The sequence below is a fragment of the Stegastes partitus genome, unplaced genomic scaffold, assembly GCF_000690725.1.
Source record: "Stegastes partitus isolate 25-593 unplaced genomic scaffold, Stegastes_partitus-1.0.2 Scaffold618, whole genome shotgun sequence".
NCBI classification, from domain to species: Eukaryota; Metazoa; Chordata; class Actinopteri; family Pomacentridae; genus Stegastes; species Stegastes partitus.
In genome coordinates this window covers 173,765-190,614 of record NW_007578349.1, presented here as the reverse complement: position 1 = coordinate 190,614, position 16,850 = coordinate 173,765, and the positions used below count along the sequence as shown (strand labels likewise).

Here is a 16,850-nt window from a genome sequence, read left to right as displayed (position 1 = left end):
TGTTGCTCTGCAGGAAATTTATGTTAGCAAATGCGTAAAAAATGCTTCATTGTATTCATTGTATGTGACATACTGTCCTTTGAAAGCCTGCACAATCTCACAGCCACTACCGTGGTCACACTGGGATAAAGCAGCACACTCAGAGCCATGTAATTCAATTTGCACACCACATGGCAAGACGTTTGCAGCTGCAGCCAAAAATACTTCAGCTTTATACGCAGAAAACTGCAAAGTATTTCTCCAAGTCTTAAAAAATGAACAACACCGACTTAATGTAACACTACAGGTTCGTTGTTAATAAAGAAACTGTTAGTGGATCAAAGTAACAGATAAAAGAGCCTTTGATGTGTTTAAAGTCTGCCTGTAAAGTATAAAACCCGTATGATCGGAATACTTTAGTAAAAGGCTGCAAGGAAACCAGCTGATAGGGCGACTGCCAGCACCTACATGGAAAATCTGAAGCAAAAGTTTGTAAAGAGAATATCAAAGACGTCTCTAATATGCTGCTCATCAGAGTGATTTTTTTCTTATATAACGCACAGATTTCTTGCTCAGTTGAACTGTTACAGCTGGCACGACTTCTGATCAGTTAAAAACGACCGATCTGAGCTGGAACGATTGGAACAGCAGCAAACTTCCACCGATCTTCTGGCACCTGCAGTTTCAGCGCGTTTGTGCCACAGAAGCAAAGAAGGCGTAACAGACAGCAAGAATGAAAGTTGTTGTGTGATGATTGCCCCGGTAACCATGGTATTTGCATTCATGCACTTAGAGTTAATAAATCCCAGCAGCTTTTTACAGGACGGAGCGGTGGTTCGGTGCCTGGATCATTTCAGCCTCCTTACATTTGCCATCCTTAAAAAATATTTGCAGCCGGGACAAATTCAACTATATGTCAGTTTAAAAAAATCTTCTTTAAGAGACAACTTTACTTTTACAGCTTTTCCTTCATACATCTGCTGCCCATCTCTCCTCCGCATCACCTCTTTATTTGGAGACAGAATAACAACCTGTCTCTTTTTAAAACACAGACGCCACATGTATTGTTAACATCTCTCTGCGTCTTCTCGCTGCTCCTCTCGTTCCTTTTTGCTATCTGACCCAGTGACAACCCCGATCGAAATGTGCAGGCGAAAAGGAAACATGAAAGGAGAAGTGAGTGATACCTATAAAAACTAACAGAAACACCGGACGAGATTGGTTCTTTCCATTATGCGCGTAAACCCATTAAAGCCCAGATGTTGACCCGTGCGTGACACACTTTGAATACACAGCGTGTCAATCAGAGGTGCCAGTGAATGCCAAGCAGCGCACGGAAAGAAACTCTGAATCTCAGATTTTACTTCCAATTTATGATGGGGAAGTAAGATCTGGGCCCTAAAGCATCCTAGTAAAGTGAAATCTGGTGGAGCGAGCTGATCCCTGCAGAGGCCGCCTGGTCACACAACCTGAATCATAGAATAATGCCCCTTAATGACACAAGCTGCTCTTGTCTTTCCAGTGGGGCCTGAAATAAAGTGACGCAGGTCAGATAATCCTGTTCTCCAAAATAAGCCCACCAGCACATGAGATTTGTTTAGTTACGCTGACACTTTGCAGCTATTCTGGTGCTTAATGAGCTAATGTAATGACAGCTACAGATCTGTTCATTACTGCAGCGGAAACAGTGACACTGAAAGGATAAGAAAAACCTACACATGCTTTTGAATAAGATTCTGAATATTTAACATGGAAAAGAAAAGCTTTTCTTGTGCAGTAACTTCCCGGAGTGCAAATATTCTTTGACTGGGCCAGCTGTTCCCATGTGATTCCTAGACTACATTAACTGTTTCCTGGGTAATCTGTATAAAACTATCATAAAAAAATCAACCAGCAAGAAATCTATCAGGATGTTTAATCAATTTGCAGGTTGGAGCGTGCATTTCAAACAACTTATAGAGTCGAGTGACCGCTACTGTTTCCTGCAAAAACTATTCCAGTGTCAGTGGCTGCATATCCTCCAGTGTCAAGTGTTATTCTAAGACCTGTTTCCCTCATCATAAAAAAAAAAGAAGCACTCGATCTTTGACTCGCACACAAAAACAGCCCCGCGTTGACCTTGAGCTACAAAAAGCCTTGAGACGTCGCTCCCTCTCTACCAAAAGAAAAGATCTTCAGTCTGTCATCATTTGGACACAAATTAGAGGACACGCTCCATTAGGCTCAAATGAGGGGAGGGGTGAAAGGGATGAAACGTCACCGAGCGAGGACAGAATGTGAAACGCAGACAGACACGGGGCAGACGTAGACGCAGCAAAAACAGAAATAAAAGCAAACAGCAAAAAGCGTTGGCAGTCGGTTCTGATTTTGTTCACTGGAAAACAAATGCATTAATTGCTACAGTTCAGCGATTTCTTTCATTATCTCGAACCCTAAAAAGTACAACCGTAGGAGCCACGAACATCTCACAGCACTTAAACAAAAACACACACATGGCTACGAGCGCTGCCAAAGAAGAAACCAGACAATTCGAACCACATGAGGACCGATATGAAGCCACATACGCGGACACACACTGTAGCAGAAACGCTGGAGATAAATCAGCTTCACTGTTCAGGATTCCACCGCGTCATGTGGAGTAGGCCCCGGGGAGGAGGTGGTGCTCCATATGTGTGATGCTCTCGCTGTGATTTTTTAGTTATTCCTCTTTCCTTCGGGGAACGGCAGATCAGGCAGAACTAATGGTGCTGATGTGATTAACTCCTGCAACAACAGCGAACATCTGCCTGGACGCGGGACGTCGGAGGGTTGAAAGGGGAAGCACGGACTTTAAATCCGATGCAGAAATGGATTGTTTTGGGAGGGTTTGACGGGAAATGTATGGATCCGGTGTTGTCATGGAGATAAATGGTTACCCGTTGGTGTTCACACGCTAAATCATTGTGACTCGGTTTCTGTTGAACAGCAGAGTGTGAGGTCATTGCTTACTTCTGCAGAGTGAGGCTGAGGTTGCCCGCGCAGCTCTTGATTTTGTTCTGGGCCTCCAGGTGGTTCATGCCCTCCGTGGCGATGCCGTCGATGGACAGAACCAAGTCGCCCACGGCAATGCCACCTTTAGCTGCTTTTCCACCGTCCGTCAGCTGCAGAAACACAAAAAAACCCACAAAGAGCTTAGCATCACCAGTCGGCATTACCGAAGAGGGCGGGTCAAGGTGGCCCTGTGGTTATCAGAGGATTTATGGATCCATTCTATTACTGAAGTATTTCAGGAAAGTTAATGAAAGAGCAGGTTCTGGAACACATGAAGGAGGTTCTACTGTACGTTCACTGATGCATGTCTAATAGCAGGCGCCTTCATGTTTGAGTTACCTTTGTTTGTACTTTATGGAGTGCTGTCAGACTGGGCGTACAACTTGTTAGAGGAAATAAAGTTCAAACATTCTCAACTTTGAGAAAGAAATAACTAACTGCAAATGCAAAAATGGTAATTTGTTGAAGGTTGTCTAATTAAAATCTAGTAAAAGAACACAATTTTTAGCTGAGAGTGAAAGTTTAATGGTCAAACACATGTTAAACACATTTAATTGCAAAAACAATGAACTGAACGCTGGGTTTTAATTAAAATTATGACTTTCGGATGCAATTAATGTAGCATAATGGAGTCAACATGAAGCATATTGATAATGTGGGGTATTATTTAGAGCAAAACTTAACAGCAATCCCAACAGCAGTAAAACTAAAAAGCTGGTGTTTGTGAAAAAAAAAGAAGCTAATTTTGACACCCTCTTAAGTGTTACTGTACAATAAAGATCAAGCAAAGTGAATTTACTCCCCGTAAAAAGCAATTATGTCATTATTCTCCGTACAAAATGTTGTTTAAAAGGTGACAAATAGATAATGGGACGCTACAGGGTGTGGACACATACCACTTTAATGGGCTTTAAGGAAACATTCATTACAAACTAGACATCTCTCAGCTTACACGCATCATAAAATACACTCCTCTTGTCTCTGGATTTCAGTGTCTTCCAGGATTTTTGAGGTATGTTTTAAATATTTAAACAAAGTTTAATTACCGACTTCCACTCTGGAGGAAGTTGGTTAATCTGAAACAGATTCAAAACACATGAAAAAAAAAAAAAACTCATGCGGAACTCGTGCTGGCTGGTATTAAATACAGGCTCTGCTGTTCAACATGGATCCAATGTATATACAAGCGCTTTGTCAATTCTGCCCTCGTCAGTAATGTTGAATGCAGATTTATAGGAGGAACAGCATTTTCTAAACCCTGTAGCTGCTTTTGTTCTCCATTGATTTGGACACATTTTGTAAACAAGTGTTTGAGGACAGACGCAAGGCAACGAAGCATTTCAATAAATGGGCTTGACTCCACATGAAAATAAGATTAAATTAGACTAAATGTCTGCTTATGTGACACAATGCTGAATGTGGGTTTGTTTCCTGTTTGGTAAAGCATGTGTTTTCTAAGTAGATGTATACTGTGGCAGGTGAGAAAAAATAGACTGATAAGTAATAGTGGCTTCGATGTCATTTCTTATGCATAAAAAACCAAAGAGAAATAATCAATTTTTTTTATTTTGTGCACAGACATTACATATGTGTGTGTTTGTGGTCTAAAGAAAAAAATCATATTAACATGTGAAGAGTTCATTTGCAAAAACAGATTTTCAGAAAACTTCTTTTTGTTGTTGTTTGCTTGAGATAGTATCAAACTGAAGCTGAGTGGATTTGACTCAAATGACATGACAAAAAATGGAGATAAGTTTGATTGATATTGTCTCAGGTAGACGATGGAGCAGTGGGTTTTCTAAAGGTTTGTGAAGATAGAGAACTCTTCCTGTGTTAATGTGGGGTTCTGTTACTGTTTTCATCTCACCGTCACTGCCACAAACAAGGCCATACATTCTATAAGCATGTGTCATGTATGCCAGAGCTCCTCTTATCAGCAGGCTGAGGGAGCGCAGTGACAGATTTGGAAATGTGCGTAGGATGTGTCTCTTGTCTTTTCCCCATGACGCCAGAGCATTTTATAACGTAAAGGTGTCTTTAAAAAAAAAAAAAAAGCTGCGTGCACAATTTTACATAACCATTATTGACTCAAGTGTAAGTGATGCAGTAAACGACTAAATTAGTGTTTGTTTTAACACAACAGGGCTTAAATATCGTCCTCAGGGAGCAGGAAGACTTTGCTGCTTTAGTTGTGACCATTCTTGGTCACACAGAGGGTTCAAGTGTGTCCAAAGTGGACTGAGGTCATTTGTTTCTTTTGACACCATGAAAAAAAGACCACACAGACCACTTTAGTGAACACACACACACACACAAGCACTTCTGTGGTCGCTATGAAGTGTCTCTTACACTTAGTGACAAGTGTAGCTTTTGGACCTTCTTCTACAGGAGAATGTGTGTCTGCTGAATATATAACAACAGTCAAAGGATGTGAGTGTGTAATGTGGGTTTAGACGTCTTTTTGGTCTGTTTCCTTTGCCTCTATCTTTGTCTCACATTCACACACATGCACACACACACACACAGACAGGCACAGGCAGGGCTAATAAAAGAGGCTCTGCACCCGGATTAGTGTTAAGGCTCTGCGGCCCCAACCTTTTATAGTCATATTAGCCCAACACACGCAACATCACTCAGCAGCACTCTCGAGCACATCGAGCATGAAGAAGAGAGTAATGAAGGATCGACATAACATTGATTAAAATTGCGCGGATGGAAAGGAAACGGGGGGAAAGCAAGCGAAAGGAAAAAAAAAATGCTACTGGGTTGAAGGAATCTGTGGGTTTTTCATTCATTTTGACCCATTTCCAGGGGTGTGTTCACGCCAACCACTCGGGCACTATTATGGACCGAACGCTCACCGCAAAATGTTCAATTATATGTTTTCCCCAATTAGTGCTCTGTTCCTGCCCCCCTACCCACATAAATGCTACCTCTCCCTCTCCACATACATGCACCCTAACTTCACAAAGCACCGCTCTGTTTCCCTCTGCATGAAGGCATCCTGCAGTCGTACCGGAGACTTCAAATGATTCGGAAAAATATGTCACACATACAGTGAAGGAAAACATTTTTTAATTGTCTTAACTCCATATGTCTGAAGCCGGTTTCCAAAAGCAAACATTTGTTTTAAATCACGATGATTAAAAAGAATTTGGAACTCAAAGTAGTTTTTAAATTTTCATATCAAAGACTTTGCAACAAATCATTGAGGAAATCAGAAACAGAAATCTAAATAATCTGTCTATGTAACATGCCAAGCACTTCCAAGTTTCCCAGGGTATTTGATTTATGGCTTTGTTGCTTTGCCATGACAGAAAAGCAGCAGTTTTAACCACTGCACACATTCACTGGAAGTCACACACAGAGGACGTACTCGAGCAGCGTGTATGTAGGGACGTCACGAGAACCAATAGTTTGGTTTTAAGTTGATGCCAAAATCTTGAAAACATGATGGGACACTGTTTTTCTATGGTGCTGAACTGCAGATGTTGCACAAGAGTCGAGGATAGAGATATCTGGGTGGCATGATCGGGGACGAGACAACCGAAATCCAGAATGCTAGTGGTGTCACAGAGCATTTTAAACAAAAGGAAGACACATCTGAAACTTATCTAGTAACGATTAAGACAAAAATTCACATGTGTATGGTGAAAAGGTTTCACTTATGACTAAAGATTGTGCTGTCAACTGTAAGAGCTACATCTGTTGTAGAAATGCTCCAAACAAAAGCCAAACATTGTCTTGTTTGGGCAAATGTAGCGCTAGTTCATAACGAGAGCTAAGTGCTGCTTAATATTAGCAGGTGGATGTCTTTCTCATTCAGTTTGTCAACATATCTGACTGTATGGATGTAAACGGTTAATCAAAAAGTTCCAAGATTGTTCACAAGTTGCTTGTGTTAGATGTGCGAGTCGTAACTGTCATAAGTCTGAATGTCACGTGATCTACAGCAGGATTTGTGTTGAACATATTTTTAGAGATTATGTCAAGCACCATCTGCGATAAGCCTGAAACTCTTAAACTGTGTCAACATGGTGAACCTTCAACTTGAATTTCATATTAGAGAGGAGGAAGAAGTCAAATCTGGTGAATAGGGTGGATGGGAAGGGACCATTGTATTGTTGTGACTGAAAACCCACTTCGCCACAATTGAGGAGATTTGCACCAAATGTTCTTTGTCGGACACCTCAGGATGTTATACAAGAACTCTGCCTCGACAGTGCAGCCCAGGTGGATTGCTTCCTGCTACAAAACCACTTGAATGTTGAAGAAAAACGAGTATGCTCCTCCTGGTGCACTCTTGACCTTGAACACTGCTGTTCCTTCTCTTGGTGGGAGCTGCAGACCCACCTCTCATCACCATAATGATCCTGCCCATGATGCTTTGCTCATCCTAGCTGCTGACTGACACACATTTTCTTCTCTGCTTCAGTTTGTGATGCATGAAGAAACTACAATTTCACACATGGTGTCATATGATCATGAATCATGAGAGCTACTACTTGCACCACGCACACTCCTGGAACTTTGAAACTATTTGACTGTTTATTTTTTGGGAACAGTTCTGAGAATTGTGGAAATTCAGTGGTATTGGTAAATAAATTAAAACAAATCAATGCTTAACTAAACGTCTATCAATGCTTGTCTCTGCTTTTGATATTAACATCCCTGATCTTGAGCACACACTACCCTTGAGTAAAAATTCTGCTACCTTATTATGTATTCATGCAAAAGTGAAAGGGTCAACACTTGTGTCATCACTTACACAAAAGAATGAGAAACACACATGCGGTGTATCAAAGCTTCTTTCACAGATGAACTTGCCATTATGCTTCCAGCCATGTCAGATTTCAACACATATGCTGTCTGATTTAAGCGCTTTGAGAGAAACAAAAATGGTTTCAACACATAGCAATAAAGGCGCGCTGGAGTGCTGCAGCATTGTCTGGTTTGAACATACACCGACCTGTTTGAGTGCTTTGAACAATGGCTGCTTTCAGCACTCGGAAGGGACAGAGATGACAGGCAGATGGTTCACATCACACTGTGATTGACACGCCGAGAGCTGGAGACACAAATACCTTGTAACTCAAACGTACACAAAAGTTGCTTCCATATGCGAACCTTCAGGAATATTTATTTCACTTTAAATTTGCTGCTGCGGGATTGGGCGGGAGTTTTTTTTTTTTTTAGTGTCATGACAAGTGGTGGCACTTAAGTGTATATTTGAGTGATATAGGAATTGCAACATTTGAAAATTTGCCCAAAAAACTTTGCATAATTTTTTATTTTTCAACAAAATGCTTTTTATCAATACTTATCGTTTATTGTCTGGCTCCTCATTTATAACCAAAGCAGGGACATTGCGTGAAATATGTGCAGGAAATTGGCAACTGCGGTGACCTGATCTCTTAGCAACAAAGAAAACAGCAAAAACAACAACGAAAAAGTTAGTTGAAGAAGCACAGGCAGATTGAAGGATAGCCAGACAGAGTGGTCGAAATACAAGGATGAGTGAGATTTATGAAAAAGAAATCGAAAGACGCTAGCTTAAGAAAGCGCAGGAGACAGAAGCAGGGGCAGCCATCAGTTCAACCCACTTGGACGGATCCATCAGTAACACATAGTAAACTGTGAGGCAATGTTTCATTCACAATTTATGGTCCTGAATGAAGTAAATCAAGCGGTTGTGTCAACAGAATCGTGGAAATATATGAAATGGGATCTAGCGTTCATCTGACAAAATCCGCTGCTCTTTTTCAGCTGTTGAAATCGATGCATTTGGCTTCCAGTGTTTGGCTGCAGCCGGCTGCTGGCAGACTGATTGATGGAGGTTACAAGTCAAGCTCTAAAAAATCATGATCGCCCTAAAGAATCTAAAGCTCCGTGCATTACTAAAGCAAAGAAGCATAAACCGTACTACACGCGAGTCGTATATCAACACAAAATCCGGGAAATGAATGTAGGGAATGAGTACGTCGCGCAACAATATAAAACAGAGAGAAGTCTGGAGATCACATTCTTAATAGAAAAGGCGAAGCTCCAACTGCCAGTGAGAATCAATATACAGTAATGTTATACAGCAAGACTTAAAGGGCCTTTGCCTACCAATGGAGCTCTGATTAAGCATTCCTGTAACAGTATACATGCATATTGTGTCTTTGAACATGTGCATATGTACCCATGCATGTGTGCTCCTATGTTAGCGCTCCCACACAGTTTATATATTTGAAAACAGCAGTCAGTTCCTTTCCCCACAGCTCTGTGTGCACCGGTATCTAATAATGGCTGCCTGACTTGTATGTAAATGCTGGCGACCCTAATAAGAAAAGGCTATATCGGATTAAGTTCCCATAGCTAGCTGTGTGCGGCTACAGCTGCCAAACCCACAAAAAACAGACTGTACACATTAAACATAAAGCTTTGGATGCGAGATTTAGAATCTGGCCGAGAAATGTGCCATACTTACAAGCAGCCTCCTCGTTTGAGCGTAATCTAATCTGATACAAACCGAGAAGCAATAATAAAATTCAGCTGCTTTCTTGTTCTGCACTAAAATGATTTCTCTGATATTGTTTTACCAGCAATAAGCAATTTTAAAAATCTCAACAAAAAAAAAAACCAAAACGTCTGCATTACTCACCGAAACATATTTGCTGAACAAATTGCAGAACTGATTTTGATTCAAATTTGGTTCAACGTGCAGTTTCTTAGCACTTTACTGCCATCTGTAGATCTGTGTGGCACAATTGGGTTCCTAGTGAGCATGTGAAAGAAACATACAGCAGGTTTCCATTCATGTTAACGTCGACCCGTAAAGCTACCGAGGGTCAAAAACTCCACAGGGTATCTTTAAAGCAAGTAGAGAAAAAAACAACATACTGCATCCGTAACTGTGTAGATAGTAGTAAGACCTACCAGACAAATAAACCTCGACACTCTGTCACAACATACCTGCCGGGAAACATTAAACATGTCTCGTATTTATGAGTTTCACTGTATATATATTGAAGGACATTTACATGGAATGAAGCGAGGGGCTATAGGTGTAACACAGGGCTGAAAAAACAACAACACACAACCAGGACCATGAAATCCACACGACATTATGCTAACTGCTCAGCTCCAAGTGAACAAGCCGGCTTTCACAGCCCGACTCAATGATGTGATTGTGCCGAGGTCATTGATAGAGCCGCTCGCTGGAAACACATAGACCGGATTGTTTTTGTTAATTCCATACGAAGCTACCTGTGCATCATCAGTGACACTCACTTAAAGGGAGCGCAATCGCTTCAAAAATCTGTTTATAACGTGTTTCTAGCCAACATCTTGAAAACAGTAACCTGAGCAAAAACACTAAAATGTGTTGGAGAAACAATTATTTTTATAAGCGCCGAAGAAACAGATGTGAGTTCTATTCCTCAGCATGCTTTTAATCAAGATGGTTTGTAGCTCTGAGGGTGAGAAATTCATTCAGGAATGGAGACTGCTTGAATGTTTAGTAAGGCGGGGACATCAAGGGGGTGTCCAGTTCAACAATATCATTGCATATTTATAGAGGAGCCTCACTGGAAACAACAGCACGTGCAAGAAGCAATCCAGTCACCAGGAAGTGAGAGGGGCATATCTGATCAACGAATGGCATAATCATATTTTTATTTGATATATAAACTGATGGAAGTAGCTTTCAGGTTCCTCTTGCGCCCTAAGATATGTAAGATAACTCAAGTCAGACGAGCTTCAGGATCCCTGCTGAAAAAGCAATCAGGCCGGAGAACAGCTGCTGCTTTCTACCACTATTAATATTCATATTGATACTGATTGACTGAATTTTATTACTGTGACCCCGGCTGGATCATATTTACTCATGAATAAACATGATCCAGCCAGCCGGCCGGTATCCTGAGAGGAAGGCAGAGGAGACATGAGGGGAATGGCAGCTACTGTGGAAAATACATTATAGCCGCATTTAACAATAGGTTATTCTCGTCGCTTCATTGTGAATTCACTGCAGTACATTAAGACTTGGCTGCGCTGACGGGGTTGTTAAAGTTCTCTTGCCTGACATAATTCCACCAGAATAGCCTCTTTAAAAACTGCCACCAAGAGATAAACTGTGTTGTCTGTCACACAGGCACTTTTTTCTACATATATTGGTACAGGGAAGATCTGAGATATTGGAATACGTGATCATTTCAAGACTGAACAATAATTACGGCCTTCAAGTGACTTGATGAAATCTCTAAGATGAGGTCACCAACAGCCTCCTCAGTGCTGAAAGCAGTTACAGGATCTTAACTAAATGATCACTCAGCAGACCTGTAACAGATGTGTGTGAAGAAATGATGCTGCTGAGGTGTGATTTTCATTTCAAAACATTTCCTGTATTGGGATGTATGACTCTGATGTGGCTTTTATGGTGGATTAGTCGGTCCATTAGCGGTGAAGACAGAATTCTTTTGGTGAAGTCAACAGTAGGACCTCATGGATGCACATACGTATAGCACTAATATACCACTAGTGGCATCACAGAAATGCCAAATATTGAAACACAACACCACATCTCACTAATTTTAAGGAGTGCAAGTATATTTCTGGCACTGCTGTGAATACAGAAAAGTCAAGTCTGTTCCAGTGTCCAAATACAACATGGCCCAACGTGCACCCAAACACACACACACAGGCGCTGACAGATTGATTTGTGGGAGAGGAAATGATAAATTGTTGATTCTGGCTGTGGGACTATTTAATTAAGATAGAAAGATACTCAAAGGGAAACACTCGGGACTTGTTTGATTAAGACGGATGCAAGGATTATTAAGTCACACAGGGGAGCTGTCAACTAGTTTGGTATGAAAGGTTACGGCGCAAAGTCTGCAGCATCACAGGTTTAACACCTGGCCGGTCGTATGATGGGAGTGTAAGAGCAAGTAGAGGAAGAAGTAAAGGCAGCCAGAGGAAAGGAGGAAGAAAGACTCCAGCTATGTATAGAACAAGTCTTCAAAATAGACCCGTCACTATGGTCAGTTGTTATCATCGCCTGTTGAAAAGCATCTCTGGGGAAGCAGGAGGCAGCCACTGTGGATGCAGTTCCAAGAATGGCACTGTTCCATGAAAAAGTTTTAATTTAGATTAGCTGTGTAGTCATTTCACTGTATTCACTGTATGCCTTTATCTACCAACTGTTGAGCTGCAGAAAAAGTAAACAACTCAATGAAACTACACCAACATTCAAAAACAGACATTTGAAGTGTGCTCCGGGACGTTTCACTGCCGATCGGACCGCCGGGAGATCGATAGTTTGATGTTTTGATGACGGAGAGGACATTTTTGGATGCACAGAAAGCAGTAATTGAAGATTTCACCATGAACAAAAACAAGAGAGAAAGAGAGTTCTATATTGGCCATATTGGCTGCAAACTACAATGAACAAATGAAACAAATAAATAGATTTTCAACTACAAAGTTGATGCACTACATTGCAGACTAATATTTGTACAAGGAGTTTCTGCTTAGTTTGCTCTTGTGTGGTAGCTGGACAGAGGAAGACCGCTATCAAGACTGGCTAACAAGAAACCACAATATAGGTTGTTTGTGAGTGAGACATGCATACATGTTGTTTGCTTACAACAAAAGGAAAGAAAGCCTTATGCATGATAACTGCAGTGTGTTTTTTCTGAACCCCGAATGCTGTCTAAGTAATATTCAGCATCGCCTCAGGGCAGCTTAAAATAGGGGAACAGATCTGAGACCAGCATGTCCCGTAAGTGGGTGTGGTCATGGGAACTGACCTGTGAGATGATGCATCTATTCTTAGAAGCTTAATGCATCTACTCCCCTGGGTTGTTTTCCCTTAAATTATTTTAGCAGTGGATCCTGGAGATGGGGCTTCCAGAAAGGTTTAAATATTGATTCAGTGTGCTGTATACTTCACTGGGAACAGCACTGCAGGCAGGTGTTTTCTGTCTCCACTCTTGGAGGACCTCATTCCTGAAAAGATTCTGATCAATATAATAAGGGAATGAGTTTCCCAAGAAATGCTTTTAATGGGGTTGGCTGGTTTTCTACAAGCTGCTTTCCCTGAAATAATTTCAGCACGACATCCAAATCTATTAGTTTAGCCCACTTTAAATAAGAGCATCAACATCCATGTTAGCCTAAATATGAATGAGACTGGTAGTATCCAACTGTGCATTAAGGTTTATGGAAAACCTACTTAACTAATTCCAGATACGTTCAAGGGGCTGTGAATAAATATATTTGAGGAAACCTTAGCAACCCATCTCTTTACTAAAAACCTTCTCCTCTCCACCTCCATTTATGGGCCGTGACCAAAAGGGAAGTCATGATAAAATGTTTCACTGGCACTTAGAGAAGCAGCACCGTCAATCTCAAAAAAACTCTTTTTCTACACCGTTAAACAAAAAAAAAGAAGTGTGGACAATTTGCATGAACAGCATTTAGCGGGCAGATACCTGAGACAATACATTGGTGGTTACAACTGCTCTGCCCCATGATGCAAAGCGATAACACCGCTGGTACATGGAGTGCCATAAACAAAACTCACAGTATATTCACGTATGTAGAGAGCTTAGCAACTGCAGCTGTTAGGGTAACTGTGGTTTGGCAGTATCGCCGCATTCTCTAATAACCCCGACTCTGTGGTCTCTTCTCAGAACCAACTGTACGGTTAGACTGGCAGCGTGTTTGTGTGTTTCTATTGTGTGTGTGGGTGTGTGTGTGTGTGCGTTTTTCCATATAACGTGTCGGTGATCGGCGGTCAGGAGCGCTGCCCTTCATCATCATAAACTGGCTTTAATAGGGTGGATAAGATTAGGGTTTGGTTTGATACTTGCGTCGAGAAAACTACATCTGTGACGGGTGAGTCATGTGTTACGTAAGATCTAACGGATAAAGTGAAAGAGAGGTGCACGGATAGAAAGAGAGGCGGGGAGTGAAAACAAATAGGAAGTTACGTACAAAGGTATGATAAGAATGAGGGGGACAAGAGAGGCCGAGCCAGATAGATGACCTGTTAACTGACATCATGTGTTTGTGTAATTTAGAGTGTCTGTCATCAGTTCTTCCCGCCTGGACTCTGTATACTGTGTGTATGTGGTTTCACTGCATGTCTGTGCCACCCTAGATGCAGGACATGCATCATCTGTACTCCTTTTTTGCTTCATTTCTGCTGATTTCTCCAGAAATAAGTTCCAATCAGCTGCCATGCTTTGCATATTTGCTGCTTTTTCTTCCAGTGACAAAAGCAATAAAAAGAGTCTTCCACCAAACAGGATGGTGATTTGAATCAGATCGGGTCTTCGCAAGTGTACAAACCACCTGGATAAGCATGAGACATGATGAGAAGGGTCAAATTTTATGAAGGTTTGCGGTCCTTTATTGGCTGCAGTTTGTTTTTATATTATTTATGTTCAACAATGCAACCCATAATGGAACTATGTTACACTGAAATAGAAACGCAAGACTATTTTTTAAATCTATAAACAATAAACATTCATTATATCAGTGCCCAAAACTTACATCAATACTTTACTCGCTAACATTCCTGCCAACATCTTGTAACTTCACACCATATGAACGCCATTGGGATGCAGCAGTAAAGGTCAGAGTGGACTGCTGGTACAATTATGCTTTGCTAACTGCCAGCTTCTCTACAAGAAAGAGAATTAACATCTAATTTCTTTCTTGTTTTTTCAATCGAGCACTTCTTGGAAATTTTGTTGCAATGCTGAATAGTTTCTCAACAGAATCAGTTTTTTCAGGTGTAACAGCTCACAGCTAAACACAAGATAATATACACAGAGTTTTTCACATGTTGTCGCTGTTTTACGTCTTTCTTCTGCTTCTATTTCTGTCTCCTGTCTGTCATTTTTTCTCTCTCTCAGTTTTACAAACAGGATTTTGAGTTCATGCCTGCGCTCCCCAGACACAAATACACACACACATGCAAACACACAAATGTGGTAAAAAAAAAAAAAATTCACATGGCTTCAGTTAGTGGGAAAAGTATCACATCCAAAGTAATAACACAAACATGGCAACCCAAAACGGCCCCAAGGGGGATTGGCACAGGACCTGGCCAGCCATTCATCATCAGACTCATGTTGCCATAAGCCTGCGCGCTGCCAGTTTTAGTGACTTTTGTGTGTGAATATACATGTGTGCGGGTGCGGTGAATAGTCAAGCAGAACAGAACAGAAGCTTGAACAAACGTAGGAAATTATTATCATGTTTCAGGATCACAATAACGTTAAAGAGTGTGTGTGTGTGTGTGTGTGTGTGTGTGTAGCCTCTGATGTGTGAATGAGCAGCAGACTGGGAGGATAATGAGAGGTAATACTAGGAGTAGACACTGAAAAGCAAAGAAACCAAGGGACCATCAAGTTACTTTTTCAAGCACAGCGACCGAAGCCAAGGTTTAAGTGTGCCAGAACTTTGATTGCTGCAGTTTCAATACAGACACTCGAAGTGAAGTGGAATGCAAAGAAAGCGAGAAAAGGTTTCCTGTGTGGTCAATACATGACAGATGGCATATGATTCAGTGGGGCTATCATGGGCGTGGTTGTAGGGGGGGTTTGAGTCGAGGGGACCAGAGGATTGAAGCAAGGTAGTGGAAAGATGGAGAAGTTGATGGGAGGAAGCATAGAAATCAGCCTTTTAAATCACTTAAAAGCCATATGGCATTGCTGGAATGCCATTCTACAGCTGCCCTGAGATGAATGACTGCATGTTCATGTGTGTGGATTTAAAATGTGAGCTTTTATTGCATTGAAGTGTGAAATAAGATGATGTAGAGCGGACCTATTATCATCTGCTCCCATCCGTCAGAGCGGGTCCACATTGGAGAGTGATGAAGTCTTACCCTGGAGATGGTGAGGGGCATGTTGAAGTCCTTTCCTCCCTGCAGCCTGAAGCCCCAGGGGGCAGGGCCTGAGAGAGTGACGCTGTAGTTGCTGCTCATGGTCGCCTCTGCGATATGTTGACCGCCGAATGACGATGCTGACGGCAGGGGAAATATTTCGCAGATCGAGTGATGATGACGACAACGTTACGAGCTTTCGATGACGGACAAGAATTTGGTCAGAAGTGCAGCGGCTCCCGTTAAGATGTTGTTCCAAGATCTGTTGGAAGATATGGAAGAAAAGCATACATTTCATTTGTTTTTGTTTGGTAATATAAGACAAAGGGAGTGAGAGGAAAACATAGAGTGATGGATGTTCAAATTAGGGAACACAAAGGAGGAGAGGGGGGTCAAGAGGACAATACACAGGAAGGCTTGAGAATAAGTAAAAAGAGGAAATATCAAGCGGCTTTAAAATTGCATTATTTTCATTTATACAGCTGGTTGCACACTTAGAAGCAAGTGGAAATACAAGCACACATGCAAAGCAGCACAATAACATTTCATCTTACTATAGGAGCTGCAGTCCAAATGGAAACTCTCACCACAACATCCTTACACAGCTAACATTATTATAATTGCCGCGACTATTTAGTGCTATTATTGTACAAAAGAAAAGTGCTGTACCTCTTCAATGGAAATTCCAGAGAGGAAAATAATTCCTTCAGAGACAGGTAGACAGTGTAATCCCTAGTTTCCCCTGGACTATCCCCTTCCCAGCAAACACACCGTGTGTGTGTGTGAGAGAGGTAGCGAGGGATGCAATGCTCTTATATACTAGTTAATGACAGAGGGGAGGGGAAAGGTGGAGGAGGGGAGAGAGGAAGAGGGAGGCGAGAGGACGAACGGGTAGAGGTTAGGATGGGAGGAGAGAAGGGAGGAGAAAGAGGAGGGGAGTCGCCCGTTGGGTGGAGTG

At 41.6% G+C, this 16,850-nt stretch overlaps 1 protein-coding gene across 1 annotated transcript in view; it reads right to left on the bottom strand.

The window, feature by feature from the left end:
- The window catches only part of pdlim5a (PDZ and LIM domain 5a), a 61,980-nt gene extending 45,412 nt beyond the window's left edge, over positions 1 to 16,568 (bottom strand). Inside the window, exons 1-3 of the mRNA XM_008289487.1 lie at positions 16,562 to 16,568; positions 15,896 to 16,154; positions 2,968 to 3,119 (exon numbers count right to left, since the gene is read on the bottom strand). Coding sequence (XP_008287709.1) covers positions 2,968 to 3,119; positions 15,896 to 15,994 — 251 coding nt within the window. The 5' untranslated portion in view covers positions 15,995 to 16,154; positions 16,562 to 16,568. The remainder of the gene's footprint in view (positions 1 to 2,967; positions 3,120 to 15,895; positions 16,155 to 16,561) is intronic.
- Positions 16,569 to 16,850: the final 282 nt, after the last annotated feature.